This window comes from Myotis myotis, unplaced genomic scaffold, assembly GCF_014108235.1.
Source record: "Myotis myotis isolate mMyoMyo1 unplaced genomic scaffold, mMyoMyo1.p scaffold_m19_p_3, whole genome shotgun sequence".
NCBI classification, from domain to species: Eukaryota; Metazoa; Chordata; class Mammalia; order Chiroptera; family Vespertilionidae; genus Myotis; species Myotis myotis.
In genome coordinates this window covers 198,570,938-198,590,947 of record NW_023416335.1, presented here as the reverse complement: position 1 = coordinate 198,590,947, position 20,010 = coordinate 198,570,938, and the positions used below count along the sequence as shown (strand labels likewise).

General features: G+C 38.2%; 1 protein-coding gene across 2 annotated transcripts in view; it reads left to right on the top strand.

Annotated features, from left to right (window-relative positions):
- The window catches only part of SLC5A8 (solute carrier family 5 member 8), a 45,634-nt gene extending 26,098 nt beyond the window's left edge, over nucleotides 1-19,536 (top strand). The window contains exons 8-15 of one of the 2 annotated variants that reach the window (XM_036298670.1): nucleotides 475-563; nucleotides 1,432-1,544; nucleotides 4,102-4,169; nucleotides 6,078-6,164; nucleotides 10,184-10,389; nucleotides 14,217-14,320; nucleotides 17,046-17,125; nucleotides 17,385-19,536. In XM_036298670.1, coding sequence (XP_036154563.1) covers nucleotides 475-563; nucleotides 1,432-1,544; nucleotides 4,102-4,169; nucleotides 6,078-6,164; nucleotides 10,184-10,389; nucleotides 14,217-14,320; nucleotides 17,046-17,125; nucleotides 17,385-17,510 — 873 coding nt within the window. In that variant the 3' untranslated portion in view covers nucleotides 17,511-19,536. The remainder of the gene's footprint in view (nucleotides 1-474; nucleotides 564-1,431; nucleotides 1,545-4,101; nucleotides 4,170-6,077; nucleotides 6,165-10,183; nucleotides 10,390-14,216; nucleotides 14,321-17,045; nucleotides 17,126-17,384) is intronic. The other variant, XM_036298671.1, reaches the window with a different exon arrangement.
- Nucleotides 19,537-20,010: the final 474 nt, after the last annotated feature.

Sequence of the window (20,010 nt, the reverse complement as noted above, 5' to 3'; positions counted from 1 at the left end):
AAGGATAGCCTTGAGTCATCAAGTAAGGTTACGTTAAGTAACTGCTCCTAACTTAAGCACAGAGGTGTGTAAACTATTTCCTTTAAATCAAATTATTATTTCAAAGAATGGGAATAGCTACCTTTTAGTAAGCATTTACTATATTCCATATACTGCACTAACAGCTTTACATAGATTATCCACTTTAACTCTTATAGCAACTCCATTTTTTTACTCTTATTTTACAGACAAGGAAACTGAGGCTCAGAGAAATTAAGTAAAAAGAGCCACATCTGTTGGAATCCTGAGCCTGTAGCTTTAACTACTATGCTCTTTATGTCTTAGCAGTTAAAAAATTTTAATTTTAGATATTTGGAAATTTCAATTTTGTGGAATAGCTACCTTTAGTTCTAGAAAAACACAAAATAAATGAGGCATGGATGAATTATTTTTGGTAGCATATAGTACTCAGGAGTAAATTTTTGAATTTTTCAGCTCATGCCTTATTTGGTCCTGGACATTCTACAAGATTACCCAGGACTTCCTGGACTTTTTGTGGCCTGTGCTTACAGTGGAACATTAAGGTATGTACTGTGACTCTAGTAATACATGGTTTCCTTGTTGAGATCTTTATTTTTTATTGCATATTTGTGGGGATAAAACTGAATTCTAGACATGGGCACAAATGGCCCAAAGGAGACAGTCTGCTTCAGTATCCTCTGTCGGTCCAACTTATCTCTATGGGCTAGCCTTCTGTTATCATCAGTTTCCACTTTAGCTTGGTCCCTACTGTCTAATACACTACCATGTACCCTCTAAGGTCACAATAATGGTGATGAGTGATGGTGGCTTTCACTAATTATCAAAAACAGGTGCCCGCAGTTTGGTTTAACATATACATGAGGCTAAAATGTGGTCAAATGGAAAGTTAGAATTAAAATTGCCTATTTACATGCTGAATAATATATTTGTATTTGAACTTACTCATTTCACTTTCTTTCTGTGTTTGCTCCAGGGAATTCTTATTATTAACAAACTATAGCATATGTTAGTGAGGAACCAGGAAATTAATATTATTTATATTTATGGCATATGTTAGTGAGGACTTATGACAGACAGTCCTTCTGTGCTCAAAGAAAAGTATGTTTTAAAGTCATTATATAATAATATTGCATAATCTATATAAATTCTTTCCACAGACACTGAGGATTAATTGCAACATGGAAGCAATATTAAATTATCCTTTTTTTTTTACTTCTAAGACTATGAGTATTGCCTGAGTCATTCTTGGATAACAGCTTTCAGAAGAGGATGCTGTGATCATTAACAATAATATAGTAGAAATCTAGTTACAATTCAGAAGTAACAATGTGTTTTTCCCTTTCTCATTCTCATTTAAGATATTATTAAAGTTTAAATATTCTAAATCAAGTGTCTTATTTTCCCTTACAGCACAGTGTCCTCCAGTATTAATGCCTTAGCAGCAGTAACTGTGGAAGATTTAGTCAAACCTAACTTCCGCTCGCTTTCAGAGAGATCTCTCTCTTGGATTTCTCAAGGAATGAGTAAGTTTCATTTTCACAGTTCCATTTTTTTTAGCTCTGGGAGGCAATTTTTAGAGATACTCTTGCCCATGGAAGATTCAGAGTAAGAACCTCTGAGTGTAAATATGTGCACATATGTATGCCTGTGACATATTTACCATCAAGATTTGGGAACACGTAAACAGTTCATGGTCAGAAACCCAAAGAACCATTTCCATGGGTTCTGACTCTCCTTTCCTATTTTCTTTCTAACCAAAATCTGTTAAAATCTTAGCCACAGGGGAAAAAACATTCAACCCTTTTCCTTTTCAACTTTAGACCAAAATTTTAAGAAATATCCTAGTTTGGAACCAAGAGCCACACTTTTTCTATATTATCTAAGGAGCTGTCTAAGTGTATGAACTGAAGATAAAAAAAAAACACAGAGTGCTGTGACTTTTGACCTGACTTGATTGTCTGTTCCATCTGCACACACAAATTGTCCTAGAGATGGTCTATAAAATCATGCAAGGAATGCTCATGTTCTATTCTTAGATTATAGAACCTGCATTGGGGTTAAATATCAGCTTGAATGGAAAGGTTCCCAGATGACTCACATGTAATATCTGACTCAAAGAAATCTCCATAGTGTACTTCATTCTTCATTTTGACATTTTGGGTATACTTGTTTTAGAATGAATGACTAACAGCCCTAGCTGGTTTGACTTAGTAGATTTTATATATATATATATATATATATATATATATATATATATATATATATATATGTATGTATATATGAATGAATGACTAACAATTTTTTTTAAGAAAACGAATCTTTAACCTTAGCACAATAATGCTGATAGACTATCAAAGAACTTATAAATAGCCTGTTTTGACCCATACGTCTATATATATAATTGCCTTGACTAGAGCCTGGAGCAAGTTCTTAATTTATATTCTTCATTGTCCCCTAAATTTAAATAGTACTTAATTATGGAGCGTAATTTCAGAATGATACAGTGTTTCCTGAAGAGTACTTAGACTGGCTCATTGCAGGATTGTTGAAGCTGGGTCATTAATAGAAGCTTTGGAAGCCAGACAAACCCCATCTTATTTTATTAATTTACTCGCTATTAGGCTTGAGCAAACCCAATAACCCATCTGAGCCTCTGTTTCTTTTTTTAATATATAATTTTTATTGTTGACAGTATTATAGATATCCCCCATTTTTCCCCTTTATCTTCTTCCATCCAACCCCAACCACCTCCACCCCACCAGGCCTTCACCACACTATTGTTTCTTTAAATGGGAAATAGGGAAAAATATTCACTTTGAGGTTTAGAGATAATGCATATAAAATAAGAGGCACTAGCTGGTGCTCAAAGAATACTGCTGATGATTAATAATGAGATTTATATTAAATGATCATCTCAAGGTTTTATAGTAAGGACTTCATAGAGAAGAAGAACATGGCAGATGGTTGGACTTTGCTTTCAATAACTTTGAATACCAAAATCCATAATGGTGACTGTTCATGAGCTACCAAATGGAGAAGAACCAAGCTAATACTATTTACATTAGGATTCAGAGGCATAAAAATCATTGCAATAGGAGCTCTTTGTAATAAATTAATGTAAGGTTTTCCAGATTATTTACCCAGTATACTTAACAAAGGTGTGAGGTTTAGTGTAAGATAGAAATAACATAATATAAGGAATGCAGTAATTGTATGATGATCAAATTTCTCGTTTATTTTTCTATATTTTGAATTTTATGTGTGGAAAATTATATTGACTAACATCAGGCGATTTTTGCTGAATGCAAGTCTTTAAAAAGAAAATTGGGGGTGGGGTAAGTTTTCCTATAATTTAAATAGTAAAACTTGTACTTGGAGAAAATCTGGAAAATGCTGAAAGTCAAAAAAAAAATCCCATGATCTGACTACCAGTGGTGGCTTGTGAATTTCAATAAACAAGGTTGGGGAGAAAATTTAGGAAAAGGGGGACTGTGATACTTGTCTTGAAGCTGCCTTTCTTTGCTACCTTAACAGGAAAGGCTTGGGCCTGTTGGTGGAGATTATGAGTGGGCTTAAGGTCCTAAATCACCCCTCTGCATGGATTGCCACTTCCCAGAAGAAATGAACACTTAAAGTCAGAAGGCTCTAATTTCCAATGTTTATTACTCTCCTCCCCCACCATGTTGTACAGAGGGGAGTTGAATTTGTTCTATTTTTGGCAAACTGAAAACAGAGATCTGAGCCTTCCTTTACAAAAAAAAATGTTGTGGAGGATTAGACTACTAACATAATAGTTCTTAGCTTTAAAAATCCCTATAGTTAATTCTAGGGGTTCTTTACTTATATAACCTAACGTAATTAATCCTCGGACACAAGGTCAGGATTTTCTTTCTTCCTCATACACTGCTGATTCTGTAGGAAAATACCCCTTTCTTTTTTTTAGCTGGCTCTGATGTATGTGGCCATTCTTCACCACAGTCAGATTTCCCACTTCTAATCAAAGGTGTGGTGGCTTATTCTGTTGAGAATTCTAATCTTCTGGTTCTGGACTTTACATTGGCTATTGCATCGTCCATCCAGGTGTGCTGTTTGGAGCCCTGTGTATTGGAATGGCTGCTTTGGCATCACTGATGGGAGCTTTGTTGCAGGTAAGAGCTGACTCCTCAAAGCTTTGACTCATAATAACTTTTTGTTTTTAATGCTGATGTGACCATCCTTCCAGAGTTCTCCTTTTATATATTTAACACATAGACATATCATGGAACAGAGGTGACCAAATTCTTAAAAATTTCTTAAACTTTCTATTTAAAAAAAATTTTGTTTTTATTGATTTCAGAGGGGAAGGGAGAGGGAGAGAGATAAAAACATCAATGATGAGAAAGACTCATGGATCAGCTGCCTCCTGAATGCTGATGTGCCCTGACTGGGAATCAAATCATGACCTCCTGGTTCATAGGTCGATGCTCAACCACTGAGCCATTCTGGCCGGGCTAAACTTTCTATTTTGAGAAAGTTATGGTGGTCATTGTAAATTATGAGATTATTGTACATTTACATCTATAATAATAAAAGTATAATATGCTAATTAGACCGGATGACCTTCCGGACGAAGCCAGGGCTGTGAGGGAAGCCTGGGTCCCGGGTGCCACATGGAAGCCGGTGCTGGCAGCTGGGGGAAGGAAGGCCTACTCTTGCATGAATTTCGTGCATCAGGCCTCTAGTGTAATTATAAGAAGTAATCCAGAGATCTCATATATACGCTTTTACCTTCCCTCCTTCAAAAGTAACATCTTGCAAAACAGTAATACAACATCACAACCAGGATATTGACATTGATATAGTCAAGAGATGGCACACTTCCATCCACCACAAGGATCCCTCATATTGTACTTCTATAGCCACTTCCACTTCCTCCTGCCCCTACTTCCTCTGTAACCCGTGGCAACCACTACTTTGTTTTCCGTTTCTATAATTTTGTCATGTCAAGAATGTTATAGACATGGAGATTGGCTGTAGAGAAGCTGTGAACTGACTCCTTAGGATTGTATCATGAGTCCACATCTTCCTCAAACACATTCTTTGTCACAAGTATCTACAGCCCTGCCTAGTTCATAAGGTAGGCTTTTTCTCTGTGGACAAATTAGTGTGTTCCTGATGCTTCTTTTATGGTTCTGTCTACTCTCAAAAACTAGCTATTTGATTACTGGGAACACAGATCTCTTGGAAGTTTCAGCTATTTGCATTTTTCCACCCTTCACATTGTAAAATTTTTTCACTATCACCAAAACAAAGGTTGCAATTAGTCAATTAGATTTAAATCTCTTTCTAGATGATTTGATCAATCTTCTTTGAAATCACGTTTTTCATCCTAGTTCCATACTTAGGGAACCAAAGATAGCATTGAGTTTTTTTTTTTTTTTTTTGCCATCTGTGATCACTTATTAGTACTTATACGCAACATTGTTTTGAGGAGAATTTTGAGGCTTTCAAAGCACGAATGAGTGATGTATTTGATTATTAAGGTCTAGGAGAGTGGTTCTCAACCTTCTGGCCCTTTACATACAGTTCCTCAGGTTGCGACCCAACCATAAAATTATTTTCATTGCTACTTTATAACGGTAATGTTGCTACTGTTATGAATCATAATGTAAATATCTGACATGCAGGATGGTCTTAGGCGACCCCTGTGAAAGGGTCATTCGACCACCAAAGGGGTCGCGACCCACAGGTTGAGAACCGCTGGTCTAGGAGAACAAGGCTGGGAGGACTGATGTCACTGTTGACTTATGTATTCATACGGGAGTTCCAATTGTTTTCTGGGTCTCCACCTCCATTACATTTTGCTTCCCTTATCAGGGTACCTGAAGGAGCATATGGATACTTGAGACTAAGAGGCAGAAGCTTCCAAGTTCTAGGGATCTCTCTGCCAATGACAAGGCTGCCATGCTTTTCCGGAGGAACCTGAATACCTTAAATCCGCATCCTGATGAAATTACTTTGAATCATTTTAATTCTGGACTTGAGATTTCTAATTGCTGGCCTTATTATTTTTGCAGGCAGCGCTCAGCATAATTGGCATGATCGGTGGGCCACTCCTGGGCTTGTTTAGTTTGGGCATTTTGGTTCCCTTTGCCAACTCAATTGTAAGTATAAATGCGTATGTGTAAAGCTTTCTTTCCAAAATACATTAGCAGCTTTACAACTTTTTCTCAGTTGTAAAGACGCTATCCATATTAGTGACTTGTCTCAATGACTTAGATCACTCATATCGACTTTGCCAGGTTGTACAATGCAGTTCTATCCACTGGGACCCTGCATTTGTGAAGCTCAATGGAAGCTGCCAGAACAATATAGTGCAATTTCAAATATTTATACTACAACCAAGGGGCAACATTTCTTGTGCATTTATCTTTTACCCTTCTTGAAAATTAATCGTTAGCAATTAAAGAAGGAGATTGACAGACTCGGATATGAGAGATTTTATGATAGAGTAGAGGATACCTGTGAATATCCAGAGTACAGCAAAGAGGAGCACTGAAGTCTTCACCACCTTGGCCAGAAAGTCTCTACTCCTGATATTTAAAGCTGTAGCTCCAACAACACGGTTCTAGCCCCAAAGGGGTGATCATAATTGGGAATAGTAACCACAAGAAGGAGTAGGCCTGATCTACATCGATAGACCAGTGCTTTGAAGAACTAAATTTTGTTTGGAATAAATGAAGTTGAAATTATGTATCTGAAAGTCAGGTGAAAGTCCACTGGTTCAGTCTTGTCAGAAGATAAAGTTCAGGAAAAACTGATCCTGTATATGGTTGTTTCAGACAGATGGAGCATAACCACAGAACTATGACTTTACATTTAGAATTCAATGTCCCTAATAATGTATTAGGAATTAGTAAGGCAGATACTAATAAGGGCTTTACAGTCACTATTATTAATTATTCTCAATGAAGTATCATATAAAAAGCTAGTTTGTTAGAAATTAATTTTAATGAAAGAGAGTGGTTTGTGTCTACCTCAGAATGTTAAGGCTTTGATTAAACTCTTTGCATTATGAAATGCATAGTGGTTTGTTGAGTGTCTGAAATTTTTAAAAATTACTGCCTTTTGGTTTTTGACATTTATTTCCACCATGAGTTGCCTCCAGAAAAGCTGTACGTCCAACATGGTATTTTTTTTGTGTGTGTGGTTTTTTTTTTAAGAGAAATAAGATAGTAGTATTTTTTATAAAAAGGGGGAAGTTCCTTTTCTTTACTATATTCACATTTTTCACCAGCAGAATATCCACCCTCACCTTAGAATGGACTTCCTCCTTCCCTTCCTCTTTCTCTTCTTCCTTCCTTTGCTTCTTGCTGGGGTCCCACCCCAGCAGGTCCAGGGGTCCCCAAAGGTGTGGACGGAGTCGGCGAAGAAGGAATGACATGGAGACAGCGTTCAGTTGATCAGCAGCCTAGCCAGGATCTCTAGCCAAGTTCTGGTCAGGATCTCCAGCGAAATTCTGGTTAGGATCTCCAGCCAGGTTCTGTGTACATGTTCTCTTGCTAGGTTCTCCAGCCAGGTTCTCCAGGTTCTCCAGCCAGGTTCTGTAGCCATGTTCCCTCGCTAGGTTTTCCAGCCAGGTTCTGTCCAGGTTCTCCAGCCAGGTTCAGTCACCAGGTTCTAGTCAGGTTCTGTAGCCAGGTTCTGTCTCTAGGTTCTTCAGCCATGTCTCTCGCTAGGTTCTGTCTCTAGGTTCTGTGGCCAGTTTCTGTCCAGGATCTTTTGCCATGTTCTCTCCAGCGAAGTTCTTCTGTCTCTAGAGAACGTTCTGTGTAGGTTCTGTACCTCCTGGTTCTGTCTTCTTCTGTTCTGTGTTCTAAGCTCTGTATTCTAAGTTCTGAGTCTTGCTGTCTTGTTGCATCTGTATTTATACCAGTTGATTCAATCCTATCAATCTCTATTACAAAGGTTAGGGCGTTTCTTATCTTCATTCCAGGGAGTAAAGATTATGTAGCTTAAGCAAGATTGTTCGTAGTTAAAGTGATTAATTACCCGCCTGGCACTTAGTTAAGAGGTTTTATTCCCTCCCTAACTTCAGGGGAAAATCCCTACCTGGGGAAACAACCTTTCTCAGAGACCTTGGTTAAAACACATAGTGCCAAGAAGGTGAGAAAACATATTAAGAACAGTATGCCATATATGCCAGGTCCCTTGAAACAGCAAGCATGGACCGGCTCCCGGCACTGTAGCCATGTTCCCTCGCTAGGTTTTCCAGCCAGGTTCTGTCCAGGTTCTCCAGCCAGGTTCAATCACCAGGTTCTAGTCAGGTTCTCTTGCCATGTTCTATCCAGGTTCTGTAGCCAGGTTCTGTCTCTAGGTTCTTCAGCCATGTTCTCTCGCTAGGTTCTGTCTCTAGGTTCTGTGGCCAGTTTCTGTCCAGGATCTTTTGCCATGTTCTCTCACTAGGTTCTGTTTCTAGGTTCTGTGTGTAGGTTCTGTCTCTCTTGGTTCTGTCTTCTAAGTTCTGTGTTGTTACATCTGTATTTATACCAGTTGATTCCAATCCTATCAATCTCTATTCCAAAGGTTAGGGCGTTTCTTATCTCCATTCCAGGGAGTAAAGATTATGTAGCTTAAGCATGATTGTTTGTAGTTAAAGTGATTAATTACCCGCCTGGCCCTTAGTTAAGAGGTTTTATTCCCTCCCTAACTTCAGGGGAAAATCCCTACCTGGGGAAACAACCTTTCTCAGAGACCTTGGTTAAAACACATAGTGCCAAGAAGGTGAGCAAACATATTAAGAACAATATGCCATATATGCCAGGTCCCTTGAAACAGCAAGCATGGACCGGCTCCCGGCAGCTTCTCTTCCTCTCTCCTTTTCTCTTCCTTTCCCACCCTCTCATTCACTCATTTATTTATTCATTTGTTTAATAAATATTTATGGCTTAAACCTGTCCTGGGAGTAGAGAACACTGAATATTTCTGCCTACATGGGTTTTATAATTTTATGTGTCCTTGGTCCAGTCATGTACAAAGCTGAGAGAAAGCAAGTCTGGCATGTCAACAGCTGGCCACGCTGCTATTTCAACTTCATATTATTTAAAATATATATATTTATTGCCTGCCTACAATATGTCTAGCACTGTGGTAAGTGTCAGGGCATCAGAAATAAAGAAACCTAATTCTGCTTTCTAGGGTTCACAACTTAATGAAAAGGCTTACAGTCCTTTTCTGCAAAATAAATCCTCTGACCTGGTCAGCAGCCTTCTCATTCTCCCATCAACGCACCACTGTTGTTGTTTCAAACCCTATGATTTTGCTCATGTTTTCCCCCTTACTTCAAATATTCTCTCCTGCCCTCTGTGGATCCTGGAGTACAGGCTGCCCTCTCTGATCATTATTCTTAAAGAAAGGGGGAAATCCCACCACAGAGGAAGGGGCTTCCCAGCTCCAGGTTTGTTTTTGTCCCCAACTTTGAAACTAGGGCTTAAATCACTCAAGGACTGGCTGAACATCTGGACTACTGATGAAAAGCGGGTGGGGGACCCAAGTCTCCCACAGGTTGGGAAACCAAATGCCTTTGGAGAGGACATGCCAGACAACTCCAATTATCTCTACAAAGATTTGGCGTGGTTGTATGCACCAGTGAAGTCATTTCCCCCCCTAATTACCTTGTGGGGCAGTTGCAGTCATGCATGGTGTTAAGTGTAGGAATAAACTCTGTGAATGCTTTTTTCTTCACAGTCTGTGGCTCACATGGCATGCCATTTGTTCACAGATTAAATAAAACTAGAGTTGGCCTGGAGTCAGCTACGGCCCTGTTGTAGTAATTTGGATGTGAAGAGACAAGAAGGTCAGAACAGAGTGCTGGCCATAGAAACAGAGTGGTAGAAACGCAAGTATGAGACATATGAAAAGAAAAATGGGCACGAATTGGTGATGGACTAAATAGCGATATGAAGAAAGGGAATGGGGTTACAGCATCCTCAGGGCTGAGGATCATGGGCCTATGCGGCTCTTGACAAGAGGTAGGGATCTGTGGATGGGGGGGGGGGGGGACAGTTTTATGAGGAAGCTGGTAAACTTGCCTTAGACCATGCTGAGCTTAACCTTCTAATGTTTATTTCCATCTCAAAGCAAATGGAATTGTTTTTCTTTTAAAAACACTCTTGTTTTGCAGGGAGCACTTATTGGTCTGCTGGCTGGATTTGCTGCTTCTTTCTGGGTTGGAATTGGAGCTCAACTCTATCCCCCACTTCCCGAGAGAACCATGCCACTAAGCCTTGAAACCTATGGCTGTAACAACACATACAATGGGTCGAATTGGATGACAACCACAGCAATGCCATTTTCTACCACTGCTTTTCAAGGACACAACGTTGAAAGGTATTGAATCAAGCTTTATAATGTCATAATTTTAAAAAATATATGTGACAGGTAGAGAACCCTAGTTGCTTTTTGTCATGCCTGCAACAGTGATTTTTGCATAATTCTGAAAGGAGGAGAGATCATGGGGCTTTCTGGCTATAATATTTTGTTCAGAAATAGAAAAAAAAAAGCCACATTTTTTTAGTTTCTATAGAAACTTCTGCCTCACCTACAGATCCAGAGAAGACTTGAATTGTAACAATAACAACAAAAATTCCATTATAGGTAAATTCTATGAAATACCAGCTCTATTGGGATTAAATTGTCTTTGTCAACTGAAAAACTTAAAATGAAAAGCTCAATTATGAAAAAATATATTGCTTATACAGTCTTTGAAGTATAGCCTTTACTGATTAAAAGTTATAATTATCTAAATGTGTTGAAAGTTGCTATTTGTCCGGATTTCAAGTCTTTAGAGCACTAGCAATGAACTGCATCTGAGCTCTTCATGCTGGGGTTTTCATCTCGAAGTATACTTTTGAGCTTCTGGATACTGATGCTGTCTGATTTAATGCAATGATGTAGGCCTGTTGGTAGATGAGTGTTTACTGTATAGTGAATGTGAGGGCAAGGCTTTCATTAGTGGGTATACAGTTGACCCTTGAACAACACAAGTTTGAACTGTGCGGGTTCACTTATACACAGATCTTTTTTTTCAGTGAATGCATACAGTACTGTAAATGTATTTTCTCTTCCTTATGATTTTCTTAATAATATTTTCTTTTTCTCTAACTTACTTTATTCTATGAAAACAGTATATAACATGCAAAATATGTGTTCATTGACTGTTCATGCTATTGGTGAGGCTTCTGGTCAGCTGTAGGCTATTAGAGTTAAGTTTGGGAAGATTCAAAAGTTATACACAGATTTTTGACTGAGCAGATAGCTGGAGCCCCAACCTCTGCATTCTTTGAGGTTCAATTGTGTAAATGTCTGGCCTGAAAGCATAAAACCCAAAGACATGTACAAGGACTGGAAAAATGAGGTCACCTCCCTCAAAGTATTAACCAGGTTCCAGGTTACCTGGAATGAAACCGTCATAGAATCATTCCCTTGGAACACCCTTGAGAGAAGTCATGTGACCATGATTAGTGATTCATGTTCTAAGCAGTGGTTTTCAACCTTCCTAATGCCACGACCCTTTAGTACAGTTCCTCATGTTGTGGTGACCCCAACCATAAAATTATTTTCATTGCTACTTCATAACTGTAATTTTATACTGTTATAAATCGTAATGTAAATATCTGATATACAGGATGTATTTTCAGGGGTCGCGACCCACAGGTTGAGAACCACTGGACCTAGAGGGAACTCAGCTGTGAGAATGCTTGTCAGTGGGAGTTCAGGGCTGGAACTCCATAAGGTAGAAACTTCAGGTAGTTTCAGAGCCTGGGGCATGTTTAAAGAGATTTGACTAGGTGGGCTGCTGTCCAAGAGGGGTAAGGAAATGCAGGGAAATGGCCTGGACAAGCATGAAAGCACTACTGAAGGGCATGTTGAGATCCCATTAGAGAGAGTCAGTCGGGGAGAAAATATTAACGGAAGGGTAAGGAGGAGGACGTGCAGGCTGTTCTTTGTATTTACAATTTTGCTTATCATTTGTTCTGATTTTGTAAATACCTCTCTTAATTTAAGATTCTAAGAAAAATGGTTATTTGGATTCCTGAAACAAATAAATTTGCTGAGTTTTACTATGTGCCTGGTACCATAATAATCGCTTTTATGTGTTAGCTTATTTATAAAATAACTCAGCTAATAAATAAGAAGTTTTGAGCATGAACTATGTACTCAGCTCTGAGATGGCTATTTATGTAATATTCATAGAAAGTTTTCCCCTCACATTCACTGTGGTTCCTGCCTTATAGGAAATTATAATTTAGCAGGAGAGAGTGTGTTAATATATACAAAACAATAAATTCAATAAACACAATAAGTATAATAACCAGCACCTGGTAAATAGCTGATAAAAACTTGATAAATAATTGCTAAAAGAATGAATATAAACAGAGTTGGAGTGTGGATTAGCACAGAGACTTCAGAGATGTACCACTTGAAGAATGCAGAGGTTGGCTCAAGGGAGAAGGTCTGAAACATTATTCTTGTCACAGAAAATGAGCAGAAGGAAAGTTGGACAAGAAAATAAATTACTATTATTCATCAGTTTATGTTCATTAGATTCCACATATGAGTGAGATCATGTGACACTTATCTTTCTCTGACTGGCTTATTTCACTTAGCATAGTGCTCTACAGGTCCATCCATGCTCATAGAAGCATCGAACAGACTGTCCAACCTCATAGGGAAGGCGTGGGAAGGTGGCATTTGGGAGGGAAGAGATCAACCAATGAACTCATATGCGAATACAGTGGGGCCTTGACTTACGAGTTTAATTTGTTCCGAGACAGCTCGTTAAGGAGCTCGTTAACTCAAATTACTCTGTCAACTCAATGCAAAAAATCCGCCCAGAGACAGCTGGTATCTCAAAAAACTCATTAGTCAGGACACTCGTAAGTCAAGGCCCCACTGTATGCATAACCTATGGACACAGATGGCGGGGTGGTGGGGAACTGGGTGGGGGCTGGAGGGGGGGTGGGAGAGATCAATGGGGGAAAGAGGGGGCAAATGTAATACTTTCAGCAATTTGGATTTAAAATATGAAAAAAAGAAATGATTAAATAGTGCACTGAGATAAATGGTATTCCTAGGCTGTCATGGGAGCCAGGAGGAGGAAGGGCCTACCTATTCCTGGGTGGAGTCAAGGAAACCTTCTAAGAGCGATATTACATGGGCAGGAGTTAATCAGGTGAACAAGGTTGGGCAGAAGGGACTAAAGGAAGGAATGTATATGCAGAATGGAGAAACAACATAGGCAAAGGCATGAAGTACTAAAGCCACATGACATCTTAGGAAATCATGCCTAGGTCAGCATCACTGGAGATGAAATAAGACACCCTTTGGTTGCCTGGCTATTGGGTTTCAGTTACCCAGATTCAGTTTTTTATTTTATAAGTTCCTCACGGTGCTTCAGGCTGCTGGTGTTTACCCCTCTCTAGGATGCTTTTCTCAATAACTCTTTGTTGTTCAGATCTCAGTTCAAATGTCACTTCTTCACAAAGGCTTTCTCTGACCACACCTTAGAGCAGGGGTCCTCAAACTTTTTAAACAGGGGGCCAGTTCACTGTCCCTCAGACCGTTGGAGGGCTGGACTATAGTTTAAAAAAAAAAACTATGAACAAATTCCTATGCACACTGCACATATCTTATTTTGAAGTAAAAAAACAAAACGGGAACAAATACAGTATTTGTATTTGCATGTGGCCCACAGGCCGTAGTTTGAGGACCCCTGCCTTAGAGTGTCGTTCCCTCTTTCCACCTGCTAATGTCACATGACCTTGTTTTCTTTTCTATATGATGTTTTCCATCAGTGGAAATCATTATATTTATTAATTAGTTTCCTTATTATATTTATCTCCCCATTAGAATGTAAGCTTTATGAGGGCAGAAACCTTATCTACCTTTTTAATGATAGACCTTTTTAATGATGACAAGAATGGTGCCTGAGACATGCATCACAGTTGAATGAATACACCTGGACATTTAGTATAGAGTTAAGGTTAAGTCGTACTTTTAATTCCTGAACCAATAAGATAAAATTGGGACAGCAGATTATGACACTGAAATCATTATTAAATATTATATTTTGACTTTGCCATGAGGATTATTGACACTCTTAGTTGCCAATAGCATTACATGAAATCTGACAGTTTTGCTTTGCTCTCTCTTAGGACTCCACTGATGGATAACTGGTATTCTTTATCGTATCTATACTTCAGCACCCTTGGAACTTTGGTAACATTATTCGTGGGAATACTTGTCAGTTTATCAACAGGTAACTATCTAAACATTAGTACCGTTGTACTTACTTATCTCTACATCAGTTTTTACTATATATGTTTTATAGTTATTTATGTTATTTCACCATAGTCCTGTTAACAGCTAGTTTGATTATTTGTTCCATTTTACATGGGGAATTTAGAAGCAGAAGACGTATCTCTGTTTGAATCTTTGTTCTGTTATTTGCTAGCTGCATGGAGAAGTCTATATAGCTACTCTGAGCCTTAGCTATCTTTTGTGTGAAATGTGAATAATAATAGTAATAATTGACCTGCCTATCTCGCAGGTTGCTTTCAGACAAAAATAAAATGCTTGAAAGAAATTGTACATGGCTATCACATGCTATGGATTTTACATATATTGTTACAACAACCCTGTGTCATTGCCCTATACTGACCTTTGTAAAATATAAAGACGCACACACATGTAAGGAATAATGATTGTAATCTTTATATCTAAATGGTATGTGAAGGCTATTTTCGGATGTTCATCAACTTTAAAAAGTAATTTTAAAAAATCAGATTGATAATACACATAGTATACACTGCTCTCTTAGATTGATACAGAACTGTTGTCCTGGAACTTCATTTGTCCTCACGCCATGAATTCCCTTTGTCTCCCTCCTGTGTTAGATTCCCTTCCATCTAACTAATTATTAAATGGAGCACATGGAAAAGAGAGGAGATTTTGGAAATGACACATGCCTGAAAAAAGTGTCTTTAATTCTCCCTTATGCTTGATTGTTTGAGTGGAGAATCCTAGGTTGAAAAGAACTCTTGTTTCTGAGAGGATGTCTTAATTTTCTTGTAGCTTACTGTGTTTCTGTTGAGAATACCAGTGCCATGCCACCTGCTGACTCTTTGCATGGGACCCACTTCTCAATGACAACCCTAGGCCAGTGGTCGGCAAACTCATTAGTCAACAGAGCCAAATATCAACAGTACTTCTTCAAAATAGAATCGCCCAGGCCGAAAACCGACTTCTGCGCATGGGCCACGAAGTTTCAATCCCACTGTACACGTGCCCGCACGTGGTATTTTGTGGAAGAGCCACACTCAAAGGGCCAAAGAGCCGCATGTGGCTCGCGAGCTGTAGTTTGTCGACCACAGCCCTAGGCCTTCAGTAGGGTTCTTTCAATCTGAAGACCCGTGTCCTTCAGTTCTAGGGCATTTTCCTATATTATTTCATTTGTACTTTCCTGCTATTTTCTGTTTCCTCTTTCTGAAAATTCTATTTGTCAAATGTTTGAGTCTTGGACAGTTCTAATTTTCTTATCTTTTCTCTCCTATTTTCTATCTCTGTGCTTATTAGGTCTACTACATGGGATATTTTTTCAATTTTCCATTAATTCTCAAAGGAGCACTCTGATCCAGCCTTGAGGATAGTCTGTAAGGGAAGGAGGACAGGTAGGAGGCTATTGCAGTAATCCAGGTGAGCCATCACAGTGGCTCAGACCAGGGTAGTAGTGTGGAGTAGGCTCTCTAATTTCTTACGCCCCCTCACACATGTACATCCACAGCAATCAAACTAGGGGAAGGCACTGCCTTCTTTATCAAATGTGTAACAACTAGTTAGAACTTCTACACTCTGTCCAAGTATGTGTGATGTCTTTGTTTGAAAAAGTAATGTTCTCTTCCACGTGAACAGGCATCCAGTGATAAAACACTTCAATTTCATGAATTTCATAAATGTCTTATTCCCACTCCACAACAGCAGTGAGCACCTTGGAAAAAATATAGAAACATAAAAATCCTGGTGCTCCTTGGGAAATATTTTAAAAGCTACCGTAGGATACTAGGAATCTGTACGAATCCAGACCAAACAGACTTGAGTTGGTGTTTCAGTTTCACATAACCATGTACTGTGTGTCATGAGTATGTTTCTTCATCAGAAAAGTAGGGTAAATAATTCTATGAGTAAACATTCATGGGCATAGTGGTCACTTTGGAAATTTAGTAAAAGTCAGAATTCAGGGGCCCCTCCCCCAAAATTCTAACTGTGTCAGTCTGGGTTGGAGTCCAGGAATCTGCTTTTTAAGTACTTTGCCCAGGTGACTTGAGAAAGAGGTAGTTTGAAAACCACTCTTTGAGATACATGGCTTTAAAAAGCATTCTCTTTGACCCACAGATGAAGTAACAAACCAAAGTAAAATCTTAGGGACGAGGAATTGGATTAAATACCAATCATCATATTGGTTTTTATTTAAATAAAACCCATTTAGAAACAAACAGCCCTAGCGGGTTTGGCTCGGTGGATAGAGCATTGGCCTGCAGACTGAATGGTCCTGGGTTCAATTCATAATTTCCTGCGTTTCTACACACACATCTACATTCACAGCCACCAAATCGGGGAAAGGCAACTTTACCATCTGAAGCAGAGGCAGATGATTTGATATTTTATTGGTAGGTCATAAAGGATGCTTTGAAACAGTTTTCCTCCCAGTACTGGGCCAGGTGATGCGCTCTTTAGTTGAGTACCTGATGAGGCAGTTGGCTTGCACTTATCTTAAACTTCTACTGATCACTGTGAGAGCCTTACAGAAACCAAGACTGAGGCAAGGGTCATGGTGGGCTAGTCTCCAGCACTGCTTAAACCATTTCCTTTCTCTTTGTGTTTTATGAGTGTGTAGAGTCGAATGTGCACAAGTTAAATGCTTGCATGATGGACTGGGTAATTATGGGTATCCTTTTAACAATGCAAATAATGTATATGTTTTTCAGGAGGAAGAAAACAAAACTTAGACCGAAAATTTCTATTAACTAAAGAGGACATTTTATTCAATTTTGACAATTTTAAGAAAGTAAGTTGGCTTTCTTTTTCCTCCAATTAGTATGATTGTTTTTATCACCGGGAGAGACTCCTAGTTGGTCTTTACACCCTCCTGAACTCTGATGACAGGGAAGATATTTGCCCTATTTCATGATCTGTTTTTGTTATATGTCTCCCTCAGTAGACTACAAACCTGATATAGAAAAAGAAAAGCCGTAGTGACAATTATTTAGAATTGAATGAATGAACAGTTTCTTTCTTCTAATCACCATGTTAACATTTTATTTTAGAAGGAGCAGGTTTTAAGCTATAAATCTCACCCAGTAGAAGAGGGCGGAACCGATAATCCTGCTTTCAACCACATTGAAATGAACTTCACAGACCCAAGTGGCAGGACCAGCGGGACTCACTTGTGAAGCAGCTGTGATACTTGATGATCGTGCACGGAGGCCCAGTTTTATATATTTTCTAAGACAATTCGATCAGGTTTAGATATATATATTTTTTGTTCATCATGAGTGTTTTGGGGGAAACCTTCGGGGGATAAAATGTTGTAACAACAAAGTCCTGACTTTCCTCATTTACACTTACTCATCGATGCTACGGTGGAGTTTAGAGTTTCAGCATCAGCATTTCCTTCTCTCAATTCTTTATTTCTATGAAGCTATAGTTGTCAGAGTTATGAAAGTTATGACTCCCTATGTGCCAAAAGGCTAATACACACATATATACACATACTTAATGGTCAAAAGCGTACTCTTAAATTCAAGCATTATTAAAAATATTTCCCATGCTTTTGGTGCTAGCATATAAATTTTGGGGGGATTTCCAAAATCATAACTAATATTGAAAAGAGCTTTTCTCTCTCCTACTGCATACTCTATACAAAGGGAACAATGAAGTAATAGGTCTGTGTTGTATATGTCTTTGCTTCTCATTGACTGCTATCAGTCCAGGGTACATATTAGCCTTGGAACCAATTCTGGCTCAGGAAGGTGGAAATCAAGAAGCATGCTGTTTGGGACAGAGCATGGGTCCAATGATCAGGTCTTCTTGGCGTTGTGCTTCTATTCTTACGCCTTTATGCCTGTTAGCTAGAGTTCCTGGCCACTGGCTGTTTGTATTGTCTTCTTAGACTCCGGTTCTTAGCTGCATTGCTGGTTTCTCACCTATCAACTTTGGTTTTGTTGTGCACTTTATCTTCGATTGCCTTCCTAGTTTCCTGTTTACTCTATTGTCTTGAGACACCCCATGTGAATCATGCTGACCCCGTCCTGGTTCACTAAGCTCCATCCTATAAATTATAAGCACACATGAACCTGCTACTGACTGAAGTACCTTCAACAGAGGTACTCATGGATTTGGTGATCCAAGGACATTTACACTATTAAAAATCCTTAAGCTCCATGGAGTTAGATGATTACATTCAATACTATTAAGTTGAATTTTTGAATGTCAACTATTTTGTAATTAATTAAATTTAATGATACATAGGCTTACAGATCTTGAATTCTAGTACATTCACTCCGTTAAAGAGCTAAATTACATAGGCAAACACTACTATTGTTCTTTAATGTTCACAAATTATTAAATATATGCTTTGTTTTATGTTTTCACATTTCAAGTAGCAGTCTCAAAGTTTATTTTGTTTATTTTGCTACCTTTCCAGCTAAGAGTTTGATAAGGCTGTCATCAATTGTTATTTCCTGCAGTACCCGCATTAGATATGGTTTAGAATTGTGTTACTTTTAGCTTTGCAATATTTGAAAATTATTTCAGAAATATTTAAGTACATTAAAATATATAATTAAGTTTTTGATTATTTTCTGATATTAATGTAAGCTTACTCTGTACATTTATAGTTGCCAATTGAAAACATTAAGAAATAAAAAAAATAGGAAGTAGCTTTTATCTAAAACAGATTTATATAACATTTAAATGTATCCAAATGTTTCATATGTGTATAGATGTTATTTTTAATCAAAACATTTGTAAGCATACATTGAATTTTGTAAATCTGTACGTTTTAATGAGTAGAAAGACATAATAATATTTCTTTTATGTGAGTGTGATTTGAACTATTGTTATTTATTTAATAATCCTAAATGCACATGTGTGTAGAATTCTTCAATTTTAAAAATCAAAGTCAGGTTAAGTTTTTTCTCTTATCTGGCTGCCATGGGTTTTGCAATGTAGTCTTAGTGAGAGATAAGGTACTTCCATTCTTGTCCACTTTCTTTTACCGAAGTATATCTTTGTGATATTAAGAAATGTTGTTCTTTTGTTTTCATAAATACATGTGTGTCAGATATAATACTTAAGAAATCAAAGTTATGTTATTATTATTAAAAAGTATTTATCTTATCTAAATCTTTGTACAAAATCAAAGAGAGGTAAAAGTTACTGTAGTATAATATAAATTAAATAATCTAATGTTCTTAATTATTTTTTTTAATTAATTAATTTATTTCTTTTCTTTTTTTTAAAACTTTATTTAAAAAAACTTCGGTGCAATATTAAAAAGCAATATAGCCAGCTGGAGCAACAACCAACAGAAAGAGTAGGGAAGACCCACTGATCTCACCCCACCCAGGGGATGGAGGCTGAGGGTAGACCAAGGAGGGGCCTGGTTGGTGGGGGAGGGAAGAAAGGCCACCCATCAAAATGAACAGGCAGAACAAATCATTTATATAGGAAACATCTGGCTGAACTAAAGATCTATGGGAGATAGGAAACCCCCATTTCTTTTCTTTTTTTTCAAAAATGTCCTAGGTTGGGGGTGGGAGTGGGCCTCCTGGGGTGAAATGAGCAGGCCCTGTCCCAACCCCACACTCCTCCATCAGGAAGTCTGGGATGTGCTCGATGCCAGATGTGTGTTGGGGAGACACTGGGAAGAGATGAGTAGGGAAGGGTGCC